The following is a 12,857-nucleotide window of genomic DNA, read 5'->3' as shown; positions in this document are numbered from 1 at the left end:
GCAACAAGGGATGGGGAGCTCACTGTCTCCCATGAGGGAGTCCCCAACACTAGAAACTCTTGGGCTGTGCCCTGCTCTGTCCCTCCAGGAGGGGGAACACAGGCTTTAGAGTCAGTGGGTGGACTTGAGGCAGAATCCTGCCTCCTTTAGAACCTGGGGCAGGGCTTCCTGACCAACACTGGCTTAGAGACATTCCATGAAAGAAGGAGGGAGGGAGAGAGGGAGGTGCTCCAGGCCTCCATTTCCTGTGACATGGGCATTAACAGTCTATGAAGATGAAAAGAGATGGTGTTTTAAAGTCCATAGCTCACAGTAGGTAGGTACTCCTCAAAGGTTGGCTCCCAACTTTGCCTGCAAGCCCTCATCCCAAACTTTTGGAGTGAAATTCACGAACTGGACCATTCCCAGTGTGGGGAGACCAGGTTGGTGAGGGAGTAGGAACTGGGAAACAAGCCAGGAAGAGGTGACAGGGCTGGGTATTGTGGTTTGGGGGCTGGTGGGCCCAGTCCGTGCAGCACTGCCCCAGGGCATTGGGGGGGGTGTCCCAGATCTGGAGGACAGAGCTCCTCCAGCCTCCTGGGCAGCAGAAGCACGAGGGCATCCTGGGAGCTTCTTGGCTCAGGCTCCCCTGTTAGCCAAAGATTGGCTGCCTCTGGGAAGACTTCTTACTGTGGGATTGGGGCCCTGCCACACAGGGGACATCACAGCCTGCCTTCCTGCCGCCAGGGCAGGGGGACACACTCAGGGATTACCCTTTCCTCCTCCTGCCCTACCCCCAAGCTTGAAAAGGTCAGGCCTAGACGCTAACTGATGAAAAATGTATTGACATCTGGGTCCTGGAGAGACTGGAGAAAGATGTGATCACAAGGGGAGGTGATAGCCCCGCCTGCCCCACCCCCACCCCAGACCTCAGTGTATCCCACCAGAGCTGCAGCCATGTCCCAGCAGCCGCAGCCCAGTGTGGCCATGCAGGGAAAGTGTGGCTGCAGGTGCTTCATGCCAGGGGAAATGCCCACCTGGGGCCGGGTGCAGCCCGAACCCATGCTCCAGTCCTGATTCTGGCTGCTGTAGAACCAGAGACCTGGCTGGATACTGCCCTTCTCTGGGCCCAGAAAGACTTTCCTTTCCCTTCCTAAGCCTCTTCCTCTAAGCAGCTCATGGCCAGAAGCACCTGAAACTTGTCACATTGACCGACTGACTGCTGTGAGAGTCCAAGCAGGAAAAGATGCGGAAGGGGCATCAAGAGGGCCTGAGAGGGGCAGCCAGGCAAGCAGACAAGCCCACTAAGCCGGGAGCTGTAGCTGGCACTGAGGACTCTGTGCCACACTCACCCGCCCTCCACAGCTGGTCTGAGGTTGCCAAGTGCCAGTGCAGGAGAGAAGTGAGCTGGTCAGTGGAGTATCAGGCCATAAGGGCATTGTTTATGAGCAGTGCCCTACACAGCCCATGGCTAGACTGAATTCTCAGATAAGGATCTGCATGCACCCAGACCACCAGGCTCTGCCCTGGGACCTCCAGTAGTCACTGTTCCCTATAGTTCAGCCCTGCCCAGCTGTAGGAACTGGCTAGACTCTGGTCCACAGGTGAAGAACTTGTGCCAGACTTGGAATCAGCCACAAAGAGCATCCCTCTGGCAAACCTCAATTTGCTCCTGTGTAAAAGAGGGATATTAATATCTACCTTCCAGGACTGTTGTAAAGAGTAAAGGATAGGCCAGGTATGATGACTCACGCCTGTGATCCCAGCACTCTGGGAGGCCAAGGCGGAGGATTGCTTGAGCTTGGGAGTTCAAGACCAGCTTGAGCAAGAGGGAGACCCTGTCTCTAGTAAAAATAGAAAATGAGCCAGGGGTTATGGCGGGCGTTTGGAGTAAGGTATTTGAGGTTGAGACAAGAGGATTACTTGACCCCGGGAGTTTAAGGTTGTAGTGACCTATGATACTGTCACTGTACTCCAGCCTGGGTGACAGAGCAGCCTGTCTCAAAAAAGAAAAAAAAAATTAAAGAGCAAAGATATAACCTTTGCCAGGTGCCAGGTACATAAGCGCCATCCTCCTTTCTGAGCTATGGGAGCTCAGATGGAGGCACCTGGATTCCAGGAAGGGTTGCGAGAGAGCCAGAGAGCCTGTCAGGGCAGCAAGCACAGAGGTGTTAAAGGGCATGGCATTTGGGAGGTTTGCTGGCAAAAGGTTTCCCTGGCAGCTGGGAAGGATAAATGGCAGTCACCAAGGCCGAGCAGACACTGTTTCAGACCTAATGAACAAGACTCAGGGAGGCAGTCAGAGCCAGACAAAGGGCAACCCTGGGAGCAGGTGCGGTGGCCAGGTCAAGGTACAGGCAGCGCTAGAGAGGGATGTAGGAGACACCAAGATACCATGAGAAACGTTCCAGGGCTGGGCCTGGACTCTCTGTTCCTACCCATGGCTCCTGCGGACCTTTCTACTCCGCCTACAGCCCAGAGGGACCTCCTGCACACAAACCCTTCAGCCTCCCGGACATCCACACCTGATGCCACCAGCACGTCCAAACCAGAGCGCACCCTTCCTTCCAAACCTGCTCTTCCCAGCTTCTGCCAGTGGGCCAACAGCACCACCACCACCCCTTGCCTAGGTGGGCACCAAGAGGACCCCTCCTTTGAGTCACCCCCCAAATCTCTCATCTGTGTGGTCACCTTCCTGGCCTGGCCACTCTCATTTCTCAGCAGATCACTGCAGACACCTTCACATTTGCCCCCCTCCAATCCAGCCTCCACTTGGCGCCTAGGTGGGCTTTTTGAAAAATCTGACTTTGTCATCCCCTGCTGAAAACCCTCCCACAGCCTTAGGACAGAGTCCACATCTTCTCCCCACCCACAAACCACCCCCCCCCCCCGCCACCAGCACACATACTCATTTCAAAATAAGTAATAAAAACAGGGCCTCTTTCCTCAGTGATGAAGACCCTCCTTAGCCAGAGGGCAAGGACAAGCCAATCACCAGGAATATCCTCACAAATACAGGGCTTTTCTTTGCTGTCACCCCCTTCACTCCTCAGAAGGCCACTGGAGGTGTGGTCACATACCCACTTTACAAATGAGAGAACTTAGTTCCTGAGAAGTGCACGGACTTGCCAAATCACACAGCAGCTAAGTGGGGAGGAGGATGAACCAGGGACTCTGGCACCAGAGCCTCAAACCCAAGGAATGTACCTGCAGGACCTGTGGGGCTGACAGCTGGGGCAGTGGGAAGGGAAGGAGGCTGTCAGTGGCAATGAGACCAGTGACCGTCTCTGGGTCTTGGCACTGCTCCCTGGACCCTCTGGCCTCTTTCTCTCTAAGGGTCCGAGTCAGCAGAGAGTTAATGCCCCACGGCTAGTGGAGGACTCTTGCTCAAGTCACAGTAATAAAACCTACCCTGTGGAGTCACAGGGCTGGATAGGAGAAAGATAAGAACTAATCCCAAGCCGAAGACAGTACACGTGGTCCCTAGGGGCCCCCAAGCCACCAGGCAGAGATCAAGGGCTTCTCCAAGGACAGAAGTGGCAGGAATTAGTTCTACCTCCACCTTCTCCTTTAGCATTGAGCAGGCTGTGGACTCCAAGAATACAACCTGGTACCCACACACTTTTCCAGAGTCACAGAGGGGCTCACTCCATGCAGTCCCCATTGTGCCTGAGGGAAGGCTAGGACCAGACAGGGACAGGGGCTCCCCTAAGGCCACAAATCATGACTAAAGCACAGCCCCCACCTCCCAGGCCAGGGCTCTAGCCTCTGCTCAGCCTCAGTCGCGCCAGGGACCACCAACCTTGCCACCCATTCTCTGTAGGACCCAGGCATGGTCCCCGGTCTCTGGGAAACCCAGTGAGGGTCTAATGGGTGTCCTCTGAGTGCCTTCCCCCATTCTAGGGTACCTGGGGCTGACATATGGCCCTGGGGGTGTCTCTCAGGCTCCTGGAGCAGGCAGGCTAGAGGCAGGCCAGCCCAGGGCAGACAGTGTCCACTCAGCCAAAGCTGCTAGCTGGCCGTGGTAATCTGAGGAAATCCTGAGCACATGGGGGTGTGCTCAGGGTAACCCAATCTGTGAAGTGACCCAAGGTTGCCATGGTTAGGGACAGCTATGGTTTCTAGGTGGGACAATGGCTGAGTTGCTGTTCCAAAGCTGTTTTTGTCCCATCTCACCCACCAACGCACAGACTCATGGACTCAGCAAGTTGGAGAAACCTCTTTGAACCCTAAAGTTTGTGATTTGGGATTCCCAGACCAAAAGATACCCAGAATCTTAGGCCCATAGACTAACCAAGTGGGGGACCTTCTAGGTACCACGGCTTGGTTTCCTGGGCAAGAGTCCCTAACAAGAAGCTAGCTTGGACACTTCTTTTGGGCACCTGCTTTGTCACTCCAGAGAGGATGGCCCTGCCTCCCCTCTCTCACCCAGAAAAGAAGTCAAGAAGGTTACTGGTAAAGTCTTCTAATGAGGCAAATGGTGCCAATTTTAGGACTTTCTGGAGAATCCATAAACTCTTGGAATTATCTTCTTTGATGCCCCAGTCAGGCTACTCAAGGATATTACAATGTCCAGGCTGATCTGTGACTTGCCAGTTTACAAAACCTGCCCAATTACACTAACAACACTCACTGTTTCAGACCGAAAGATTTTTCCTCTCCTTTTTCCTCTGAGTTCTGCTTTTGCCTTTGTTACTTGATCCAGCCTACCAACTGACTACCTCACACATGATGACCTGACTGCCCACACAATCACTAAGCTGCACGCCACATGCCTCTGTTATTCTCACACACTGGTCTGCAGGGCCCTGGGGTCATGACTCCTGACTTACCCAGCTCCTCTACCTCTTCCTGGCAGGAGAGGGGGCCTTGGGCTCAGCCCTCAGCACAGACAGTGATGCAGCATCAGCTCCGACAGTGGGCCTTAAGCAGGCAGATGACAGACAGGCTTCCTAGTCTCCCAATTTTCAAACAGCCCAGGTCTGGGTGAGTGGCCACAGAGACCCTCAGGACCCACCTGGGGCCATTTGCCCTTCAGGGAGAGGATGGAGGGGGCTGCCAAGCAGAGAAGTGCAGACACCAATGGGTCCCTCTGGGGTACAGTGTGGTGCCTCTGCCTGGGCTCAAGTTCTAGCCCCACCCTCGGCAGTGTGATCACTTCTGGAGGTGCCACCCATGCCCTGGCCCCTCCTAGTACAGATGAGGTCTGAATGAGGGGCAGTGCAAAAGGGGCTTTCTCAGTGCTGAAGTGCTCTCTACAAAAGTCACTTTTTGTGCCTACACAATGGACATCAAAGACTCTGGCACAATTGTTACCAAGCAATGGGCTTGCTTCCAGACACTCATAGAAGTTAATGCCGTGGCCTCGGCTTTTGAGAAAAGAAAAGGCTTTATTGCAAGTCAACCAGTGAGGAGTTAGTGCATATCCTTGCTGTCCCTTTGCCCCTGGGCTGCTTGAGAACGGGGCTGGGTCAGAGGTACACCATGATCCCAGCCTGGCTAAACTTTGTGGAGCCTCAATTTCCCTATCTGCAAAATGGAGTTATTGGACTACAGCAGCAGTTCTCAGAATGCAGACCTAAGACCCCTGTGAGCCTCCAAAACTCTTTCAGGAAGTCTTCAAAGTCTTATCTTTTCCAATTACTTATCTGTGAAGCCAGATTTCCTTCATACACTTCAACCCAAACATCACACAAGATTTGAAAAACTTGTAAAGCTACCATCACATAGAGGATGAGGTAAAATAGATAAATAAAATTTTAAAAAACATGTCAAGCAATGCCACTCATCTCCCTGTTTTTTTTTTTTAATTTTGACAAAGGAAGCTATTTTTCATGAAAATACATTATTTATGTTATCCTATAATAGATTTATTATGGTTATTTTAAAATCGCTCAGTTCTAGTTTCTAATATGATAAAAATCCATAGATATAATTCACACAAAAATCCATTGGGGTCTTCAATTTTTAAGAGAATAAAGGATTTCTGTGATGGAAAAGGGTACAGACCTCTATTCTGTCTGATCTCCCTGGGCTGTCCCGTTCTTACCCTCTCTGAGCCTACCCTCTTGGGATCAGCTCTGTTCTGGTTGAGTGGACGCCTTTATTTGTGCTCTTGAGTTTCTAGGTGGAGAGGGGGAGTGGGGTCTAGTTTTAACATCAAGGTTTTGAGGGAGGAGAAGCATGTTCCTTCTTCATCCGTTTCTGAGGACAGACTCCTGACCCACCCTCACTTGGCTCTGAGGCCCCACGACAGGCCCCATCCCAAAGGAAAACAACCAACAGGGCACAGCAGTTTCCTGGTCCTGGGCAAAGTGCTAAGGCTCTCATGGACGCCATCTTCACCTCCCAGCGGTTTCAAGGCTCGGAAACTGCCCTTTCCACAACCACAGACCACACAAGCCATGCCCCGAGAGGATGCACCACAGGCCAAGTGGCTGTGGACACAGTGCCTGCCCCACCCAAGGCGCAGCTGCAGAGGCGGTAATGGCTCCCTGGGGCCTGGTCTTGGGCGGGGGTGGGGACCTCGGGGCACTCACGTAGATGAGGTGGTCCCGGTAGCGGATGAGCAGGTTGCGCAGGATGCCAGCCTCGTTGAGGTCCCCCAGGCGGATCATGTCCTCCACGCCGTGCACCGATGTGGGGTGCATGGGCTTGATGTGTGTGGCGCTCTGCGGAGAGATCCAGTGTTCCTGTGGGGAGGCAGGCGCCACATCAGCTCGCTGTCCTGGCCTAGGTGAGCGGCACCAGCAGGGACCACCCAGCGATGCCAGAGACCCTGAGGGCAAACACTGCCACTTCTAATGACAGGTTTAAAATCTTTGAGGATGGTACCATCCACCCACACACCAAAGACAGCTCCTCTTCCTCTTGGGGGTGTCACTCCCAGACTTGAGAGGAGGGCAGGGCAGGTCCTTGGCCCTATCCTTTCCAGAATGGAGTGGAAAGCATAATTAATTGGAGTTAGACTTGGCTTCAAATCCAGGCTCCAGTAAACACATATTGAAACATAAAAAGTAATTTCAGATGGTGCCAAAGATAAACCACCAGGCTATGTGATGGAGAGGCAGGAGGAAGCTACTTTACACAGGGTGATCTGGGCCACCTCTGTGAGGTAGAGGTGGCTGAGCTGAGACCTAAATGAAGAAAAAGAGCCCAGTGTAAGAAGATGGGGGGTGTAGAATTCCAGGCAGCAGAAACAATAACTCTGAGGCTGCCCTTCCTGGGAAACCCAAAAGGCAGAGGGCAGAGGCGATGGGCAGAAGTGGCCCCACCTGGGATATATTTCACAGGGCTTGCTGATGATGTGTGTGGAGCGAGAAGTGAACTTTCAGAACCTGTGAGCTGAAGCAGAAACGAGGACACAGGTTGCCTTTCCCACTCCCCTTCCTCACCCTGAGGTGGCACTGGCTCTGTCACCAAGGCAGCAAACCTGGTAACCTACGGGCACTAGGCGCCTCCCCACCCCCAGGGGGTTTCCAGCACCTTCTCCTCACCGTCGCAGACTCTCAGTGGAACGGTGTGGCCACAGCCTTAGTGGAGCCCCCAGGACCCTCCCAGCCTTCTGAGGAGAAAGGGGACCACCTCCCAGCTCTAGCCCTCAGACTTGCTGCACAGATACGATGGCACCTCAGGTCCTCCCTCACCAAGGTTCCCTACGGCAAAGCCAACCCAACAGCTAGACACTAGCAGGAATTGGGTGTCAGTCACCCACCTCGTTGTCTCCTATCAGCTGGTCACCCAATCCTGCCCATCCAACCCCCTAAAGGGCAGCTGGGTGGGCAGCACCCTCCTCACCAACCCAGAGCCTATACTTGGAGCCCAGGCCACCATCTGCCACCTGACCTGGCCCCTGCCTCTTGCTGTCCTCCCCATCCAACCCCGGTCTACCTGGGCCTTTCCTCCAGCACCCCTCTGACCCCATCACTCTGGGGCTCTGACTCCTCACCTGACTCCCCAGGCTCCTCAGCCTGATATTCAAAGGCCAGCATGCACTGGAAACAGTGACTTCCAGCTTTGCCCAGCCACTCCCAGCCAGCACGTTTGCTTTCCACGTCCCCAAAGGGTTCTGTGACTTTGCTTACTATTCTCTCTTTCCTCCTCAGCCTTTGAGTCTCAGCTCAGAGGTTTCCTAGATGGTCTGATGGCACTGCCCATCCTAACACACTTCACCTGTGCCACCCAACCTCAGACCACACTGCCCCACACAGGGCTGGGCACAAATGACATGGCAGGAGCCTCTGATGGGACACATGGCTGGTGACTGCTAGGGGGTTCCAAATTAAAGACAGAAGTCCTAGTCATGGAAAGACCTCAGAAGACCCCTATATCAGTCCCTTACTTCACATGAAAAAATAGGAGTGGAGGAGGGCAGTGGCCTGGCCAGGCACTCGGGGCACGAGGGCCAGGGCTCTTGGAGCCCCCACCCCTGTTCCCCTGGCATTCCACAGCAGTTCCTGGCCAGGAGCATTTCAGGCCAGGCCCCTCTCAAGGTATATAGGGGCTGAGTAGTGAGGTCAGAAGAGCCATCTGGACTTTCCAATCTCATGTGGAACATTCCTCTCTCAGACATCCTATTTCTTGATAGAAGCTGATCCAGTTGGAAAATTCCCTCTGCCTGATTCCCACTCCCTGACCCAGTCCTAGGCCCAGCATGGGCCAGAGGGGCAGGCTGTCTGCCTCCCCCACTCAACCCCAACCTCTGGTGCCCAGTTCAGCACAGAGGTTAAGAAGTGGCTCAGCTACAGCATGATCCCAGAACCCTATGCACATTACTTTACCTTCCTGAGCCTCCATGACCTCCTCATGGGAATGAGAAATACAGTCCCTCCTTCCTGGGGATGTTGGGAGGATTCATGGATACAGCAGTGGCCCACCTGTGTTGGTAGCTTTCTCCCGCCAGGTCTATGAACGGCTAGTGCCCAGTAAATGCTCAACCAGTCCTGGGTATTATTACTCTAATGTATTTTGTTTTACAAAGAAAACAAACAGAGGATATATGCTCTCCTTTGTTCCTTATAATCTACCATAACACAGAACTACTGATTCCATTTTTTACAGTGACAAGTAAGAGTCCAGAGATAAAATGAGTGGCCTGGTTAAGCGGCAGAGCTGAGCCACTCCCACCCTTCTCTGCATGAGAGGACTCCCAACTGAGGTCAGTGCCCCTCAGGTCAAGGTCCACAAGTGGCAGGGGCCAAAGTATAACCAGGGCAGTAGCTGAGGCCTGGCCCTGGAGGAATGCCAACAAGTACGGAATAGGGAGGCCATGAGAGACAGAGAGAGAGGTGATTATGGCCCAGTCCAGGGTCTAGTGAGCGTTTGGAAAAGAGCTGGCCTGGACTGAGCTTGGAGAGACAGGGACAATGTACTCTGTAGAGGAAGGGAAGGAGGGGTGTAACTGGTAACAGGAGTGGTTTGGACAGAGGCAGAGCATTAGGATCCAGAGGTAGTGAAACCATAACCTTCCACTCTTTCATTTATCCTTTCATTCCTTTGTCAAGTCTTTGCCAAGAGCCCTTCTCTGGGTAGACCCTTAATTGAGGTCCGGGGAACTGGATGAGCCTTGCCTGCCCCTGCTCTCAAGTTGCTAAGAGTCAGCCTGGAGTGGAGGATGTGGGGGAGACTTGTGAAGGAGGGGCCTGAAGCCCTGGGACCCAGAACCACTGATGCAAACCCCAGCCTTCCTGTCTGCCCCTCCTGCAGCCGCCCCTCCCAGGGCCTGGGGGCAGAGGGGGAGTGGACCTTTGGGATCCGGTGACACAGAGTTACGGGACACCATATGACGTGTAACAAGACCCAGGTGAAATTCAAGCCTGCCATCAGAGTCCCTGGTCCCCACTCTGGGGGCTCCAGGTGGGTTCATGGGCCTGTCTTCGCTGCCAGCTATGCCTCCCCTTCTGTGGCTGCCGCCTCACAGTGGCTTCCTGGAGGGTCCTAGACCTGGAGCCTTAGGAATAACATTGCAGATGCTTGGGTTCTAAAGCCCAAGGGTTGGCTTGGTGCCTATAGCTCAAGCGGCTAGGGCGCCAGCCACACACACTGGAGCTGGCAGATTCGAATACAGGCCAGGCCCACCAAACAATAATGATGACAACTACAAAAAACAAAACAAAACCGGGCATTGTGGCAGGCACCTGTAGTCCCAGCTACTTGGGAGACTGAGGCAAGAGAATCGCTTAAGCCCAAGAGTTGAAGGTTGCTATGAGTTGTGACACCTCGGCACTCTACCCAGGGTGACAGCTTGAGACTCTGTCTCAAAAAAAAAAAAAAAAAAAGCCCAAGGGTCAAAAGTATGGTTAGCGAACCTGGGACCCAAAATTGCTACTGAGATGCTGACAAGGGAAACACATGAGTAGAAGCCAGAGATCCTGGGTTCTAATCCCAGCACCATCACTTATTAGCTATGTGACTAGCCATGTGGTCCTTCCCATGCCTCACTCTCCCCGTGGGGTAACAGTTACTGCCCTCCCTGCTTCCACAGATGCCGTGAGGATCCAAAGACAGAATTTGAGTCAAAGGGCTTTGCAAACCTTCAGGTGCCCTGAAGGTTGCAGGGATACCAAGGGTGCCCCACCCACTCTATATCTAGTACCTGACCACCAGGCTCCTGACCCTCCCCTTACCCCCAACAGAGCCTTCTGCACCAAGTCACTGCACCCTCTTTTGACTGACTCTCCCCCATTAGAGTAGGAGGCTAAGAGAGACTCGGTCTTATTTCTACTTCCCCAGCACCTGGCATACCACTGGGCACCACCTGAATTATGGTGGAACTGAGCCTCCCTGGGTTCTTCATGTCCCTGCAAACAGCAGCCCTATGCTCTGCACCCCACTCACACGTCCCCAGTGTCACACGCACACATGCTCAGAGGCCCCAGGGCACCCCTGTGCCTGAGAACCTCCCAGCCTGGGGCCCCTGCACACACACACCTCTAACACCAGGCAGAGTGGACTAAAGTGCTCGTGGAAGTGGAAGTGGAACAAGTAGCCTGGGGTACAGGGGGAGGTTTCTTCTTGCTGGGGCAGTGGGGGAAGTTCCATGGAGGAAGGGTATCTGAGAGGCAGAAGTGGGGGCACTGGCACCACCTCCTGCCTTGATGCAGGTCACTGCCCAGCCCCTATCTCAGGGCAGTGTCAGTCTCCCCACAGCGCAGGGGAAGAGAGGGTGGGGGTCTACTCACATTGCCTTCATCGTCCACCACCTGGATCTGCCCAGAGTCACAGAGCTTCACCACTGCCCCAATGGGCACGTCAAACTCCTGCCCCGATCTCAGGTCCATCCACACATAGTCCCCCTGTGGGCAAGAGAGAGTCCCAGGCCAGGTGATTAGGGAGGGGGATCAGGCATCCCTTCTGGACAGCCCTATACCCCACCCCTACCACCACCAGAGGCTCCAATGCCAACCAAGGAGTAGGGAAAACAAGAAATTGAATTGAAGGCCCTGAGCTGAGCAGGTATGCAGTGTTATTGGTCCTTCCTCTGTAGCAGCCATTACCCTCCCCATCATACAGAGGAGTCAGCAGAGGCTCAGAGGGAAAGAGCCAAACCCCAGAGCTGGGAAGTGCCAAAGCCCAGCCCTGCCATGGCTCTGCACCCTACACACATATGACAGGCTCACTGGAGTCTAGGCAGAAAGACTGAGACACCAAAACCCTTTCCTCTCCATCTAAAACAAGAGGATATCAGAAGACACCCAGACTGTCGGTGGACATTGCAGCCTCTGTCACCTCTGGTGCCAATTCTCATCACTGAGAGTTGTGATGGGTTCCTCATGGAGACACTGCTCCATGCTGGGGCCTATGATAAGAGTTCTGCCACACTGGCTCCTGGCTTATGGTGAGAGCCCCAACCTCGAGGGGGAGGATGTCATTCTGTGTCCCCCACAGTATCTGGCCCAAGGCCTGGACCTCATTACACACTCTGTAAGAGCTCATGAAAGCCAAATATAAAACTCAGGGTCGGCGAAATGGACTTAGAACAACCATATTTAGTGCTTGTTGATATAGTCAACAAGCATGGATTAAGCACCTACTGAGTACAAGGTGCTGATTAATCTAAATGCTTACTCAGTGACTATGAAGTCTATATTCTAGTTAGAGGATACAGAAAATAAACAACTGAGCAAATACATTAACAGGATCACTTGGAATACTGGTGATTGCTAAGAAGGGAACAGAGACACCAGTGTTGGAGAAGACAGAGCCAGCGAACCTGACTCAGTAGCCAATGGAGCCACTCTATGGAAGAAACTGCTGAAGGTTTCTGAAGGGTGAGAAGCAGCCAGCCAGGGAAAGAGCAGGGGTCAGAAATCTGTGCAGAGGAAAGGGCAAGTGCAAAGGCCCTGAGGCAGGAAGGAACAACAAGGAGGCAACTGTGGCCAGACCGGAGGAGGGAGAGGGAAGTCAGAGAAGCGGGCAGGTCCAGGACACGTAGGCCTTTGTTGGCCTTGGGATAAAAGCCTGACTTTATCCTAATCCTAATAACATTATTCATTCTGTGGTTGTTCTCAAATTCCCCAGGAATGTGGGAGAGAACTTAAACATTCTAGTAAAAATATAACGTAATATTAAGTAGCAGTTAAAAGCATAACAGCTGATAAAATGGATTCATAATAGAGTAAACCTGTGGGAGTGGCCCAGTGGAAATAGTGCTGGACTAGGAGGAAACTGCAGACCCCGCTTGGCCTTGGGTGAGTGACTGACCGCTTTGAGCCTCAGTTTCCACATCTGTAGCGAGGGGTGGACTTGGTGAGTCCAAAGCCAACTCATCACTGTTTCAGCCTCTTCCTCTTCCCATCAGAACTGACCATAGTCATGGGCTGCTTAGCGATGGGGACATGTTCTGAGGAACACATCTTTAGGAGATTTCACTACTGTGT

General features: G+C 53.3%; 1 protein-coding gene across 1 annotated transcript in view; it reads right to left on the bottom strand.

Annotated features, from left to right (window-relative positions):
• The window catches only part of MYO7A (myosin VIIA), a 71,807-nt gene that overhangs the window by 54,919 nt on the left and 4,031 nt on the right, over positions 1–12,857 (bottom strand). Inside the window, exons 2-3 of the mRNA XM_053561766.1 lie at positions 11,160–11,273; positions 6,519–6,671 (exon numbers count right to left, since the gene is read on the bottom strand). Of these exons, the coding sequence (XP_053417741.1) occupies positions 6,519–6,671; positions 11,160–11,258 (252 nt within the window). The 5' untranslated portion in view covers positions 11,259–11,273. The remainder of the gene's footprint in view (positions 1–6,518; positions 6,672–11,159; positions 11,274–12,857) is intronic.

The sequence above is a fragment of the Nycticebus coucang genome, chromosome 14, assembly GCF_027406575.1.
Source record: "Nycticebus coucang isolate mNycCou1 chromosome 14, mNycCou1.pri, whole genome shotgun sequence".
Taxonomy (NCBI): domain Eukaryota; kingdom Metazoa; phylum Chordata; class Mammalia; order Primates; family Lorisidae; genus Nycticebus; species Nycticebus coucang.
Note: the sequence above shows the minus strand (reverse complement) of the source record. Positions and strands in the feature narration are given on the sequence as shown.